This window comes from Argopecten irradians, chromosome 3 (assembly GCF_041381155.1).
Source record: "Argopecten irradians isolate NY chromosome 3, Ai_NY, whole genome shotgun sequence".
NCBI lineage: Eukaryota > Metazoa > Mollusca > Bivalvia > Pectinida > Pectinidae > Argopecten > Argopecten irradians.
In genome coordinates this window covers 55,504,708-55,521,270 of record NC_091136.1, presented here as the reverse complement: position 1 = coordinate 55,521,270, position 16,563 = coordinate 55,504,708, and the positions used below count along the sequence as shown (strand labels likewise).

Sequence of the window (16,563 nt, the reverse complement as noted above, 5' to 3'; positions counted from 1 at the left end):
CAACACAGAAAGTCTGGAGAGGGGAGTCTACAAAACACAAAATATATCAGTCACACACAGACACAGGAAGTCTGGAGAGGGGAGTCTACAAAACACAAAATATGCAAGTCACATCACCAACACAGAAAGTCTGGAGAGGGGAGTCTACAAAACACAAGATATATCAGTCACACCACAGACACAGGAAGTCTGGAGAGGGGAGTCTACAAAACACAAGATATATCAGTCACACCACAGACACAGGAAGTCTGGAGAGGGGAGTCTACAAAACACAAAATATGCAAGTCACATCACCAACACAGAAAGTCTGGAGAGGGGAGTCTACAAAACACAAAATATATCAGTTACACCACAGACACAGGAAGTCTGGAGAGGGGAGTCTACAAAACACAAGATATATCAGTCACACCACAGACACAGGAAGTCTGGAGAGGGGAGTCTACAAAACACAAGATATATCAGTCACACCACAGACACAGGAAGTCTGGAGAGGGGAGTCTACAAAACACAAAATATATCAGTCACACCACAGACACAGGAAGTCTGGAGAGGGGAGTCTACAAAACACAAAATATGCAAGTCACATCACCAACACAGAAAGTCTGGAGAGGGGAGTCTACAAAACACAAGATATATCAGTCACACCACAGACACAGGAAGTCTGGAGAGGGGAGTCTACAAAACACAAAATATGCAAGTCACATCACCAACACAGAAAGTCTGGAGAGGGGAGTCTACAAAACACAATATATATCAGTTACACCACAGACACAGGAAGTCTGGAGAGGGGAGTCTACAAAACACAAGATATATCAGTCACACCACAGACACAGGAAGTCTGGAGAGGGGAGTCTACAAAACACAAAATATGCAAGTCACATCACCAACACAGAAAGTCTGGAGGGGGGATTCTACAAAACACAAGATATATCAGTCACACCACAGACACAGGAAGTCTGGAGAGGGGAGTCTACAAAACACAAAATATGCAAGTCACATCACCAACACAGAAAGTCTGGCGAGGGGAGTCTACAAAACACAAAATATATCAGTTACACCACAGACACAGGAAGTCTGGAGAGGGGAGTCTACAAAACACAAGATATATCAGTCACACCACAGACACAGGAAGTCTGGAGAGGGGAGTCTACAAAACACAAAATATATCAGTCACACCACAGACCACAGGAAGTCTGGAGAGGGGTGTCTACAAAACACAAGATATATCAGTCACACCACAGACACAGGAAGTCTGGAGAGGGGAGTCTACAAAACACAAAATATATCAGTCACACCACAGACACATCAGTCACACCACAGACACAGGAAGTCTGTAGGGGGGAGTCTACAAAAAACAAAATATATCAGTCACACAACAGACACAGGAAGTCTGGAGAGAGGAGTCTATAAAACACAAAATATATCAGTCACACCACAGACACAGGAAGTCTGGAGAAGGGAGTCTACAAAAAACAAAATATATCAGTCACACAACAGACACAGGAAGTCTGGAGAGAGGAGTCTACAAAACACAAAATATATCAGTCACACCACAGACACAGGAAGTCTGGAGAAGGGAGTCTACAAAACATAAAATATATCAGTCACACCACAGACACAGGAAGTCTGGAGAGGGGAGTCTACAAAACACAAAATATATCAGTCACACCACAGACACAGGAAGTCTGGAGAGGGGAGTCTACAAAACACAAAATATATCAGTCACACCACAGACACAGGAAGTCTGGAGAGGGGAGTCTACAAAACACAAGATATATCAGTCACAACACAGACACAGGAAGTCTGAAGAGGGGAGTCTACAAAACACGAAATATGCAAGTCACATCACCAACACAGAAAGTCTGGAGAGAGGAGTCTACAAAACACAAAATATGCAAGTCACATCACCAACACAGAAAGTCTGGAGAGGGGAGTCTACAAAACACAAAATGTATCAGTCACACCACAGACACAGGAAGTCTTGAGAGGGGTGTCTACAAAACACAAAATATATCAGTCACACCACAGACACAGGAAGTCTGGAGAGGGGAGTCTACAAAACACAAAATATATCAGTCACACCACAGACACAGGAAGTCTGTAGAGGGGAGTCTACAAAACACAAAATATATCAGTCACACAACAGACACAGGAAGTCTGGAGAGAGGAGTCTACAAAACACAAAATATATCAGTCACACAACAGACACAGGAAGTCTGGAGAAGGGAGTCTACAAAACACAAAATATATCAGTCACACCACAGACACAGAAATTCTGGAGAGGGGAGTGTACAAAACACAAAATATACAAGTCACACCACAGACACAGGAAGTCTGGAGAGGGAAGTCTACAAAACACAAAATATGCAAGTCACATCACCAACACAGAAAGTCTGGAGAGGGAAGTCTACAAAACACAAAACAAGAGGTCCCAAAGGAATCTTGGCGCCCACCAAAGAATGATCCACGTCTGACAATGGAAAGAGGGATCTTTTATCTGCTTTTTAAACTTTTATTACAAACTACATATAAAATTTGAGAAAGATCCTTTCAACTCTTTCTGAGATATATAACAGTTATAAACTTCAATTATCAAAATCCAAGATGGCTACCTGTCGTCATCTTGTTGAAGGATCGGTCCAAAAATGCAATATGCACAACTAGACCCCTAGGGGAACCTGCACATGAAATTTGAGACAGATCCCTTCCGTACTTTCTGTGAAATAGCAGTAACAAACTCAAACTTTAACTATCAAAATCCAAGAAAACACCCTGGCGGCCATCTTGTTGACTGATTGGTCCCAAAATGCAATATGCACATCTAGGGCCCTAAGGGAACCTAAATCTGAAATTTGAGGATCCCTTTAGTACTTTCTGAGAAATAGCAGTAACAAACTCAAACTTTTACTATCAAAATCCAAGATGGCCAGAACTCTTCAGTAATAACAAACTTTAATTATCGAAATCCAAGATGGCGGGCTGTCGGCCATCTTTTTCACCGATCGGTCTGATAATGCAATATGCACAACTAGGGACCTAGGGGAACCTGCACATGAAATTAGAGACAGATCCTTTCAGTCAATTCTGATAAATAGTGGTAATTACAAAACTTCAATTGTTAAAACCCAAGATGGCGTCTGTCGGCCATTTTGTACACAGAGCGGTCCCAAAATGCAATATGCACAACAAGAGACCTAGAGGAACCTACATACAGTAAAATCCGTTTATAACGTATTCCAGGGGACTAAGAAAATGTATATGTTATAAGCGGAAAAGTGTTACGGAAATGACAGGATGAATAATGTTAAAATACAAAGCCATAACGCAATGGGTATGCTCAATAATAATGTGATTTAATAACGAAAATAAATAATTAAGAAATATATTTACATGTGTGACTATTAAACAATGGTCTAAATTACAATCTTTGCAAAGATATCTATTTCGCAAAGAATGCTGTATTTAGAGATTGTTTAGCATTGTCTCTGCCGTCGACAAACTTCTCGATTATTGACGGCACGGTATAAACATCATCACTGACATTTGATTCGGCATGGATGAACGTTCTCATGTCTGAAACGTGAGCCTTTATTGAAGAAATGGTCGGTACGTCAATTTCTGTAAAGTTATCGTCGTCCTAACTTTCATCAGAGTTAATACTTCCGTTGTCTTCGCTAAACTTTGACCTTACATCATCGACAATATCATCATCCGTGAGGGATGTTGTAGTTATCACACTGCTGTCAATGGCAACGTAATCATCCATACACGTGTCACGAAGTTCAGGTGTGTTTCGTCGTACTAACTGCCATCTCTCAATAAGAACTCCTAGTGGTACATCGTCGTCTGGATCTTCGGTATTGAGCTCCGAACTTTCCCGGAAGCCAGCCTTTGTGAAGCAGTTGGCAATACACATTGGAGTGACGCCACACCACGCAGAATGAAGGAGGTTGATCGCTGTCAAAACATTGACCACGCAGTCGGTTTTCCTTTCAATTGATTTCAGAAACCTGTCTATCAACCTCTGTCGGTATTTCAATTTTAAGCTGTAAATAATGCCTTGGTCGCACGGCTGCAGTTTAGAGGTTGTCGATGTCAAATTCTCAATACGAGGATGGGCGGGACAAATGTCAACAAACAGCAAAATTTTCCTTTGATTGGCTGTCATCTTTCGGTCGAGTTTTCTCACCCATTTCGTGAAAATATCACTTGTCATCCATGCTTTCCTGTTGTGATGATAGTCAACTGGTAGAGATTTCACATTTTATAAAACATCTTGGATTCGCAAATTGTCCTATCACAAGAAGTTTTGTTTTGTCTGAGCCGTCCATATTTCCACAAACCATGACGGTTAATCGCTCTTTGCTGTTTTTACCACCGTAGCAGCTTTCACCTTTCATTTGAAGAAATCTATTGGGAAGCATTTTGTAAAATAGTCCTGTCTCATCAGCATTGTAGATGTCTTTTGGAGAATATCCCTGAAGTAGGTTTGGCAGTTTATCTTTCCAGTCATTTACTAAAGTTTCATCAACAACTGCGCTCTCTCCGCTCACAACGCGCGAAACAATGGCATGCCTTTGTTTAAAACGTTCAATCCATGAATTTGTCGCTGAAAAATCCACAATTTCAAGTTTTTTGGTGAGATCATTTGCCTTTCCTTGTAGAATCGGTCCATTCAACGGAATATTATTTGAACGCATAGATTTAAACCATGTGAACAATGCCTCTTCTACCTGTAGAAACAACGACGTTCTAATCTTTTTTCTACTCGGACTCATGTCGCTACCCTCATTTGCCTGTCGGCCATCTTGTTCTCAGATCAGTTCGAAAATGCAATATGCACAACAAGACCCCTAGGGGAACCTAAACATGAAATTTGATACATATCCCTTCACTACTTTATAAATATAGCGGTGATAAACATGAAATTTGATACAAACTTCAATTGTCAAAAATCCAAGATGGTGTCCTGTCAGCCATTTTGTTCACCGATCTGTCCCAAAATGCATTATGCACATCTAGCGACCTAGGGGAACCTGCACATGAAATTTGAGACAGATCCCTTTAGTTCTTTTTGTTTCTTTGATATTTTATAAGTTATATAAGGAGAAAACTTAGTTTTGACTTAAGTCTTCTCTTTTATTTTTAATGATTTAATTATCGATAATTACACAATTTAACAAAGCCTGACAATTTATTGACTCGTGCCCAATTAGGGCCTCGAATTCTCGATCTACAGCACCCAATCACCTAGCCAAACATTGCTGCGCCTTCTACCACTGAGCCACATCCACGTTCCCAAAAAAGGATGTTTCTATGACAAAGTGATAGACTGTTCGATATGCTGACATGATCACTGTGGAGATTGTCAAATCTTTGGATCAACAACACATAGTGTATATGATACAGTGTTTAGTAAATATTGATATCCGGGCCTCGTGAGTTCGAGGCCTAGATAGGACACGAGTCAATTAATTGTCATGCTTTGTTAAATTGTGTTTCTTTGATATTTTATAAGTTATATAAGGAGAAAAACTTAGTTTTGACTGAAGTCTTCTCTTTTATTTTTAATGATTTAATGATCGATAATTACCTCGATGTATCTATACAGTTTTTAATGCCGATGGCTGTCACAGCCAGTAGAGCTGCATCTGTATTCCCCTGTCCACCATCACCATGGTTACGACAGTATGTGTACAGCTGGTCAGCGGTGTTAGGACTGGTGCCATGAGTGTTATCTATACTGACCAGCAAGGACAGACAATTGGTCAGAAATACAGGATAGGTCTCTTTATGTAACACCTCAATAAGCATCTCCTGAAGATCAAAGATCACAAATCAGGCTTCTTGTCAGGTAGAAAACAATACTTGTATGATACATGAATTTTAGGGTCTGTTTAAAATTGTTATCAGGAAGTTGTACTTTAAAACAGATGTCCGAGTCAGAGATTAATTAATTTTTCAGTGGTATAAAATAAGAAATTTTACTGATTATAAAAAGAAAAAGAAATTAATTTTAAGCTCTTCCAGCTCACAGGAACAAAATATCACTGTTCAATTATTTGTAGAAATCTTTGACTACATAAACATTTCAACACTAACATTTGACAACTAATCTATAAGATCATCTACAGGTTTCTCAGCAATGAAGAATAAGGCTATGACAAATGATGTGTACCTGGATGGACCCCCATTGACAGGACTGCCATGTCCTGGACTCCAGCACATGCTCTAGTACAGAGATACAGGCCAGCTTAGCATCCATGTCAAATCCCTGGAGCAGGTTATGTAACAGTTTGTCCACAGTATCCCAGTCCTGGCTTGTTAGTAAATACTGTACCAGGCTTTCAGTCAGCACTCTCTGGCCCAACTAAAATACATATATATGTTATACTAATATTATATATATATAGTAAAACTTTGCTATAACGAATCCCATGGGACCAGAAGAAATAATTTGTTATAACAGAAATTTGCTATAGAGTTTTTGAAACTATAAGTTAATTAAAGTCATAGGCTGATTGCATCCTGAATCAGCGTAGTTACTATGCTAACTCATAAATTCTAAAGTTGGGAACAATGTGTTCTTTGGCAGATTTTCCATTTTCGACAATTAATTGCATACTTGTATGATTGTATTTCTATCATTTGATTCCTTTTTTTTTGCGCCAAGTTTCACATTAAAACAAGACCACATGAAGCAGTTTCAGAACAAAATTCTGGATAAAATTTTTATAGAGCAAATATTTGCTTGAAAGGACCACAAAATCACTTTCTGTCAAAAGATAATTTGTAATGTTATAAGCAAATTCGTTATATGTTTCTCAAAGAAGTATAAATAAAGAGGAACCAAAACCATGGATTTAAATTTACTTTGTATTAAGCAGAAATTTGTATCAAGCAGATTCGCCTTAAGAAAGTTTTACTGTAGTAATATACTATAGCTACCCGATACATTCTTCAGACTTTTACTATATCCCTCTTTAATTGCTATACCCATCACTCCAAGATGTGTATTTTGTATAACAGGAAACATAGTACAGTCAAACTCGGTTAATACGAACTCGAAGGGACCACGAAAAAACTTTGAGTTAACAGAGTGTTCCAATTAAGCGAGTTCTCGAGTCAACTGTCAATCTCTTCACTTTAAGTATACACACATGTACTAGTTCCGTATCGTAAGAAAGGAAAATGTCAAAATCCTATATGTACAGTGGAAACCGCTTATATTGAAGTCCTTGGAGAATGCTGAATATTTTCAAAGTTATTCAGATTTCAATATAAACCAAGGAAAAAGATGATGGAATATTGTGTGAACATGGATTAAGCAGTATTTCAATATTGAATATACCGGTAATTGATTTCAATAAAGGTGGGTTCCACTGGGCCACAAAGTTATAACTATAAAGCAGAAATTTAGCCAAAATAGTTATTTGATAAAATCACAACAAATTATTTTAAATATTTAACAGTTATCTCCATGTTTACGTAGTTGAAAGCGGCTTTTTAAGTGTCGTTCTACGCCAGATTTGTTTTTAAATCGGCATTTTTGGCAATCTATTACTCACAAAAAATCTCATTTCGTATTATATGAACATTCTATGTAGGATTTTTGTCATTCGGACCAAACATGTACTTCGTATTAAACGAGTTTTTTGAGTTTTCTGAATTTTCCAAGTTTTTTTAAAATAGATAAAGAGGGACTTTGGCCGGGACCGGCTAAGTACTTCGTATTAAGCTGGGTTGTCGTTTTATCTGAGTTCATATCAACCAAGTTCGACTGTATACCAAAACCAAATATTGGTGAAAATTACAACAAAAGGGCTTCTGGGCAACACTGAAAGATGCTCTCAATGTTTAGAAATATATTTACTGTACTTTTACTGTACTTAAGTAATTTTCATATTAAAACCTTGTTTAAGTGTACTCATATATTAAAGTTGAACACTCCTGTTTAATTTGTATTTTGTTAGTCCTGACCTTCTCAATATACATTACTTATAAAGTTTGATCATAGTACAGATTTCAAGTTAATAAGTTTAAATTGTAAGATAAAATATATTCACAGCGTTTTCTAAGAGAGTGTCTTCACTTCCTTACCGGTATATCATTTTTCCTGAGATATACTCACATTAACCCTTCCTTGACAGTAATATGAAGCAGACTTCTGAATCCTCATCACCAGGTCCTGGCCAGCAGACCCCAGACTACCAGGAGATATATGTATAAGTTTACGTAGTACAGCCAAGTAAGTATGCTTGATGAATGGGCATACTACTGGGTCACTGGCTATCCATGCTCTTGTCTTCAACATCTCCATTATTTCCACACTCACACTAGCACTGGAAATGGTAGAGATCCGTTATTACATATAGTGCATTTCAACATGTTTCCTCTTAGGAAAACTTCAAGCTGATATATATCAGCTACATAACTGCAAGTATTCTACAGTTTAATAGGCCATGAAACCGAATAGTAAGACATATTACAACTTATAGTACATCTGATATACATGTATTTGAAATTGGTTTATCATTCATACATGTAGTTGATGTGGTTGCATCAAGTGATTACTGTGTGTGATTTTTTTTCTATAATTGTCTATGACTGGTTGTTTGTAAGAGCAGTTCACAAAATCTACCAACCTGATATCACGGATAATCAGAATTTTCTCTAAACACAGAAGAGTTCCATGAAGTCTGTTATACAGATGACTTGAACACAAACTTTCTGGAATGTCCTTTAGCAGGTCAATCAGGGAATCTCTCATATACTGTACAGTTACCATGGCAACAAATGCACTAGCTGATAAATGTCGTAGGTAGTACACTGGACTTGATAACAGTAATTGGATCCGATTCTTAAACTCTGTGATTTGGCTGAAAGGAAACTTGACTTATTTAGGAAAAACTGCCTGGTACAATGGGTTTTTTTTGGATTAGCTGGTCAGTTGGTAAGCTTTATGGAAAAAAAAACCCTTCTCAATTCATGTTTAAACAAATTAACAATTACTGCTGGTGTTACAAGAGCACAATTATACTTAATACCCAAAATATGCTATTTTAGGTAAAGTTCAGAGTGAAAATCAAACATTCAGACTAACTTTTATATTCCGTCTTTGCACATTACAGAGTTACCTCCCTTTCTGATAGGTATCCATTATGACATCATTATTTTGTGAGCACAACTCACGTCATTTCCTCTGAAAAGTATGACATTACCTTGTGAAACACATGACGTCACAATCAATACCTACTAACAAGGGCAGATAAGTCTGTAATATGCAAATATGGAATAGTTATTGGTTTTGTAGGTACCTTACCTGTGTTGGTGCTGGACTGTAGGACCCAGGTGAGACAGCAGTGTTAACACAGGGAACAGGGATGGATGGAGTTTGTCTACAGAATTGATGTCCGTTCGTAATGCCTTGTCCAACTGGCTCAGCATGAAGGGGGGTAACTCTGGGTAATGAGAAGCAAACTCCTGGAAGGACAAAGTATTACAGGCACCCTCCTCCAAAGACTTCCTGGGACCAAATATCTTTGTCACCAACGAACCTGGAGTATCAAAAATATCATCAAAAATCCTTCAGAAAGCATGATTAATTGATTATGCCCAGATAGAGAACAAATATTGAAAATAATTAATAAATTCTGAACGAATCTGTTATACATCATAACTGAAAAATGTGTTCATAACAAAAACACAACAAATGTGAATGAATGTTTAAAACTACCTAAAGGCAGAAACACAGACCAGATTTCACATTAGTTTCACTTCAGGCTGCAACGATACACTAGTACTCCGATACGATACGTATCACGATACATGCCTCTCTATTCGGTTATTTTTGATAAGATATGTTTGTTTTCTGTCATCTTGCATTTTCAACAGTTTTTTTTTATATCTGGATTTTAAAATGTACAACTTATGAATTAATAAAGCATGCATAAATAAAAGAGAGATAAATACCTCTAGTCAATGAAACTCTAACAAAAATAGTAAACTATATATTTGCATAGTTTGACATATTTTAAAGCAATAATGGACTTTATTTAAATTGATTGAACATGGTTCAACATTATATTGTAGACTATCTCTAGGCCAAAAGTACTAATAAAATTAAACAAAAAAATATATCTGTATCTATAAAATTTCTGTACAAAAATGTATTTGTTTATACATGAACAATTTATTGTCATTGCTATCATTATTATATGATTAATAAAATTCAATGTAAATCCAGATTTGTCTTACCTATCCGACTCTTTTATAACAATTACCAAATGCCAAAATGATGGTCACATACATGCCATACCTCCCGGCGTGAGACAAAACCTCCCGTATTTTAAAGCCTTTTATTGTCTCCCGGCAGGAGAGTCTAAATTCCCGATTTCTATAAACCCCTCCGTTTTATTTTCGTTGCCACATTTGTGTACATGCTAGGTTAATTTTAGCACGAGAGTAACCACTCCCTGACCCCCTGACCAACACCCAAGTGGCCCTAATTAGCAGCCTTGGGCTATTTCCACCTTGGCTTGTGGTGTCACTTTCACTCACGTCTGTGTATTACGTAAACTGAAGTCAAGCAGCCGATCGGCCGCCTAGAAAACAATCAGCTGGCCTTTCAATAAATTTTATGACTACAGCTAGTGAGCATTACAACAAAACAAATACTGCTTACAACTGTGAATGATTTACTCACGTTTTTAATGTTAAATAGGCCTATCTGTATTTGATGGATGTCACAAACTTTGCAATCGTAATGGCCGCCATTTTGGGTAATTGTAATAGATGATCCGGATTTTATAGAATTTCCGGATTTCCTAATAACCACGTTTTTAAAAATGGAAAAAGTATTATTTTTTTAGAATTTCTGTGTGAATTTATTTTTAGAAAAAAAAATATATTAATAATAAAAAATTATCAGTAGTAACTGAATTTAAATAAATAAAATTAAAAAGAAATTTACTTTTTTTCTCTCTCAGATTAAATTACATTTTGAATACTACTGTAACGATTCTGTTTTTTTTTTAAATTTAGTGCTTGTAAATTTAGAACTTTATCTAAGTTAATTATCCGTTATTGTGAAAGATTATTAAAAAGCCCAGTCTAATATTTCGAACAATAAAACTGCTCCAGAACTGGGTGTATATAGGGATGTGACTACTTTTGCAAAACCACACATTCCTTTATTTCAGTAAAATTCAATATGAATGCAGAATTTCATCATAAAAAAGCAGATATTTAATTTATTCATATATGTCGCGCGTATACCTCCCTCTTTTGAGACCAAAATCCCTTTAAATGGTTATCAATCTCCCTCTCCACCCCTAGAAAAATATGGCATGTATGTGGTCATTATGATTGCAAACTTAATGACTACCTTAAGACAGTATAGGCCTATTAAACACTGAAAATGTGAGTAAATCATTAATTATTGTGAAAAGAGTTTGCTTTTGATGTGATGCTTATCAGCTGTAGTTAAAACATTTATTGTAAAGCCGGTAGCTTGTTTCCAAATCAGCCTCGGTCGGCCAACTGTACTGTAATCAACAGACACATGTGAACAGTGACACCAACACTCTACCAGGCTTAATAGGCCCAGACTGCTAACCAAAACAGATAGGGTGATGGTCAGAGAGTGTTACACCACTTTTGGTCTGATCCCAGTGTCTGATAATCTAGATATGTCTATTATATATTGCTCCAAGTGTGAGCCTAAACACTGCAGAGACTGAAACAACAAGGATGTATTTTAAAATCGTATCGACATACAAATATCGCGATTTGATGTGTATCAAAATGAATCGTTTCAGCCATAGTTTCACTTGTATAATCAAAATCTCCACATACTGAAAAGTCGTGTGGCAGCATTGCGTATAGCCCAGGCTGGTGATCCGAAACTCTCCACCACTAGTTTTACAGCGCCCTCTATGTAGGGAGTAAGGGAGGCAGTCAGACTGGAGTCACTGTACAGTGAGTTCAGTATGTTCAGGCCGTGAACCTGAGGCAGGTCAAACTTGTCATCTAGCTGTGCTGCCAGAGGGAGACTTGTGATGTGGAACAGTGAGTCAAGGGCTGTCTGTAGTAACTTTGTCTGGAAAAAAACATCAATATAACACTTAGTAAACACAAAACACTGGTCAACCATCAATATAACACTTAGTATGCACAAAACATTTGTCAAACATCAATATAACACTTAGTATGCACAAAACATTTGTCAACCATCAATATATGTACACTTAGTATGCACAAAACATTTGTCAACCATCAATATTACACTTAGTATACACAAAACATTTGTCAACCATCAATATTACACTTAGTATGCACAAAATATTTGTAAAATATAACACTTAGTATGCACAAAACATTTGTCAAACATCAATATATGTACACTTAGTATGCACAAAACATTTGTCAAACATCAATATAACACTTAGTATGCACAAAATATTTGTCAAACATCAATATAACACTTAGTATGACAACATTCACAACATTGTCTAATATAACACTATCACAAAATTGTCAATCAATATACACTTTAGTATACACAAAACATTGTCAACATCAATATAACACTTAGTATGCACAAACATTGTCAACATCAATATACACTTAGTATCACAAATTAATTATTCAATTACACTTAATGCACAAAAATTTGTCACAATACATAATCATTACAGTATCACAAAAATTTGTCAATATAACACTTAGTACACAAAACATTTGTCAACCATCAATATAACACTTAGTATGCACAAAACATTTGTCAAACATCAATATAACACTTAGTATGCACAAAACATTTGTCAACCATCAATATAACACTTAGTATGCACAAAACATTTGTCAACCATCAATATAACACTTAGTATGCACAAAACATTTGTCAAACATCAATATAACACTTAGTATGCACAAAACATTTGTCAACCATCAATATAACACTTAGTATGCACAAAACATTTGTCAACCATCAATATAACACTTAGTATGCACAAAACATTTGTCAACCATCAATATAACACTTAGTATACACAAAACATTTGTCAACCATCAATAAATCACTTAGTAATGCACAAAACATTTGTCAACCATTATAACACTTAGTATCACAAAACATTTGTCAACCATCAATATAACACTTAGTACACTTTAGTGCACAAACACAAACCATCAAATTTAGTATACACAAAACATTTGTCAACATAAACATTATAGTATGCACAAAACATTTGTCAATCAATATAACACTTAGTATGCACAAAACATTTGTCAACCATCAATATAACACTTAGTATACACAAAACATTTGTCAAATCAATATAACACTTAGTATGCACAAAACATTTGTCAACCATCAATATAACACTTAGTATGCACAAAACATTTGTCAACCATCAATATAACACTTAGTATGCACAAAACATTTGTCAAACAATAAAGTAACTCGATCAAACTTCATTTCAATTGGATGTGATAAAAAACATTGTCAAAAATCTTTGTCGCCAGAAAAGCAACACCTAAATCTTGCCTACCTCGAAGAAGATGGACATAAAAATACTCTGGGCAGCACATCAAATATTAAATTTAATACCCCTGAATTCTATGAAATAATCCAGCTGACCTTTTTGTACTTCCTCTCACAGCTGACAATGGTCTGTATGATGATGGGAAGTCCAGCAGACATTCTCGTTGTGGAGGTAGATGTCGCCTTGGTAACCAGAGTGGATAAAGACTGGAAGTAAAAAGCTTTTAGTAACTACTGAGTCACCTGCCCAATCACATTGGTTTTATTTGAGCACTCTGGGTACACAATAAGACTCCATACATGCTTCATTAGAGCTAGTAAGATTGATGGATACAAGTTGACATACTAGTTTCAGGATTATTATAAAACAAATAGAGATTACTTTTCAATCTTACCTCTTTAAGGATGTGCTCAGGCATCTGGTTGAGTTCCTCATGACTGGATGTGAACAGTGTGAAACAGAATCGAGAAAATGCTGAGCGACATCCCTCTATAACTCCCTACAATGACAAACAAAATAGATCACCAATTGAAACTAAATCTCGCTAAACTCCTTACAATGACACAAAGAAAAGTCAGGATCATCAAATCATTTTGTTCAGTTTACAAACTTCACCTGCATGATAGAACACTAAAAGACAATGTATACGAAGATTGTGTTTAAAGGGACATGAACCCAAACTAAGTTGTTCTGTATGTTTAGATATGATTTTCAGATGTTTATTGATGGTTTAATTACAATAATTGGTTAATATAAAACGCAAGAAAACTGTGGAGGAATACCAACCCCAAATATTTTAAAAATAGACCGGCATATTCTATTTTTGGAACACAAAATGAAATGGTACATGTACATGACACAAGTATTTAGTCAGAAGTTTCCCCTGTCTCTTTTATTGCTGTGATCCATTTATATTTACCTCCTTTCACAATCGCGCGTGTAAATGACACTTGCCGTACTCCGTTTTCTATCTGAATGTGTTTGTGTTCGCTTCACTCACGTTTTTTTTATCCATCATTTTGTTTGCATTTACTTAATTTGTGCAGTGCATTGTGGGAGGTCACTAATAAAAGTTCAATGCTACTATTTTTATCTCACTCAGCATAGTTTCTCGACAGGGTCACTCGAAAATATAGAAATATGAAATTTTCTTTCTAATCATTTTATTTGACATATTTGTACAAAAATTGTACTATATTATTTATATGAATTTTACTCAAACTTTCAAGGTTTATTTAGGTTCATGTCCCTTTAAATTTTGTCCAACTAAACCAATCTCATTTAAGCCAATTCTTCATTTACACTTGTACATTCCAAACTGAAATGTAGATTTTCTGACTGTAACCGAAGATCTGGTTTTAATCAAATGCAATTCAACATACCTTGTGTCGACAATTGGTGAGGATGTTTTGGAAAACCAGGCTAATTTTGTTTACAATTTCAACAACTCCTTCCTTTGTCTGGTCCAACACATCTGTAAGATGTCCCAAGCTTTTACAACTCTCCTGTAATCACAAATATTCATGAGTCTCACAATTCAAAACTACTCTGTAAATGTAGCAATATTGAATTATACATCCTATGCTTATTAGAATCAAAACTAACTGTGATACAGGTGTCTAATTCAACAAGGCATGGTAAGCAGGGGACAACTACATGTACTCAAAGTTCAGTGGCACAGTACACAAATATGCATGGGGACAACTACATGTACTCAAATTTTAAAGAGAAAAGTAGTTCAAGTGGCACAGTACACAAATATGCATGGGGACAACTACATGTACTCAAATTTTAAAGAGAAAAGTAGTTCAAGTGGCACAGTACACAAATATGCATGGGGACAACTACATGTACTCAAATTTTAAAGAGAAAAGTAGTTCAAGTGGCACAGTACACAAATATGCATGGGGACAACTACATGTACTCAAATTTTAAAGAGAAAAGTAGTTCAAGTGGCACAGTACACAAATATGCATGGGGACAACTACATGTACTCAAAGTTTAAAGAGAAAAGTAGTTCAAGTGGCACAGTACACAAATATGCATGGGGACAACTACATGTACTCAAATTTTAAAGAGAAAAGTAGTTCAAGTGGCACAGTACACAAATATGCATGGGGACAACTACATGTACTCAAATTTTAAAGAGAAAAGTAAGTTCAAGTGGCACAGTACATAAATATGCATGGGGACAACTACATGTACTCAATTTTAAAGAGAAAAGTAAGTTCAAGTGGCACAGTACACAAATATGCATGGGGACAACTACATGTACTCAATTTTAAAGAGAAAAGTAAGTTCAAGTGGCACAGTACACAAATATGTATGGGGGTCAACTACATGTACATGTACTTGAATTGTAAAGGAAAATAGTAAAATGTGGTCATAGTTTATGTGTAATATTAGTTTTTGTGTTTGCTTGATAGCAGCTGCACCATCCAAAGTTTACCTTGAGGTTGATCCAGCACCAAGAGAGGAGGTATTGGTACTCGGTCGATAACGATGTTGACTCTGTGTAAGAGTCCTCACTCTCAGCGATCCAGCTCTCTAAGGCTGAGCCAATCTCAGCAAAAGATGGGCAGAGTTCTGTAAACAAACATAGTCTCGGATTATCCATAGTAACAGAAACACAAATATCAAAATACACCTACAATCTATTTATCAATATTTTATATGGTAGTAATTAAAGATTTTTTTAACATGACATTTTGGAAATTATTGAAACATTAGTTGTTGTATTAAATGATATAAAATATAAAGTGTGTAAGCACCTGAGCTACGGTATGCATGAAGTATGTAATGATTGTGTTATTATGCATAATTATTCATTTACTTTGTTTTTAATTCATACACATGACTTTTGTTAACAAGAGATCCCAGAGGGATCTGGTGCCCACCAAAGAATGATCTACGTCTGACAATGGAAAGAGGGATCAACTTTTTCTCTACTTTTCAAACTTTTACTACATATTACTACATATGAAATTTGAGAAAGATCCTTTCAATTCTTTCTGAG

The 16,563-nt window shown here is 36.1% G+C and overlaps 1 protein-coding gene across 2 annotated transcripts in view; it reads right to left on the bottom strand.

Annotated features, from left to right (window-relative positions):
* The window catches only part of LOC138319132 (tRNA (32-2'-O)-methyltransferase regulator THADA-like), a 51,310-nt gene that overhangs the window by 12,310 nt on the left and 22,437 nt on the right, over positions 1-16,563 (bottom strand). The window contains exons 19-29 of one of the 2 annotated variants that reach the window (XM_069262066.1): positions 15,997-16,133; positions 14,930-15,052; positions 13,942-14,046; positions 13,643-13,753; positions 11,857-12,100; positions 9,323-9,557; positions 8,646-8,879; positions 8,132-8,342; positions 6,179-6,370; positions 5,594-5,817; positions 4,941-5,036 (exon numbers count right to left, since the gene is read on the bottom strand). In XM_069262066.1, the coding sequence (XP_069118167.1) occupies positions 5,027-5,036; positions 5,594-5,817; positions 6,179-6,370; positions 8,132-8,342; positions 8,646-8,879; positions 9,323-9,557; positions 11,857-12,100; positions 13,643-13,753; positions 13,942-14,046; positions 14,930-15,052; positions 15,997-16,133 (1,826 nt within the window). In that variant the 3' untranslated portion in view covers positions 4,941-5,026. Of the gene's footprint in view, positions 1-4,940; positions 5,037-5,593; positions 5,818-6,178; positions 6,371-8,131; positions 8,343-8,645; positions 8,880-9,322; positions 9,558-11,856; positions 12,101-13,642; positions 13,754-13,941; positions 14,047-14,929; positions 15,053-15,996; positions 16,134-16,563 lie in introns of those variants that run through there. The other variant, XM_069262065.1, reaches the window with a different exon arrangement.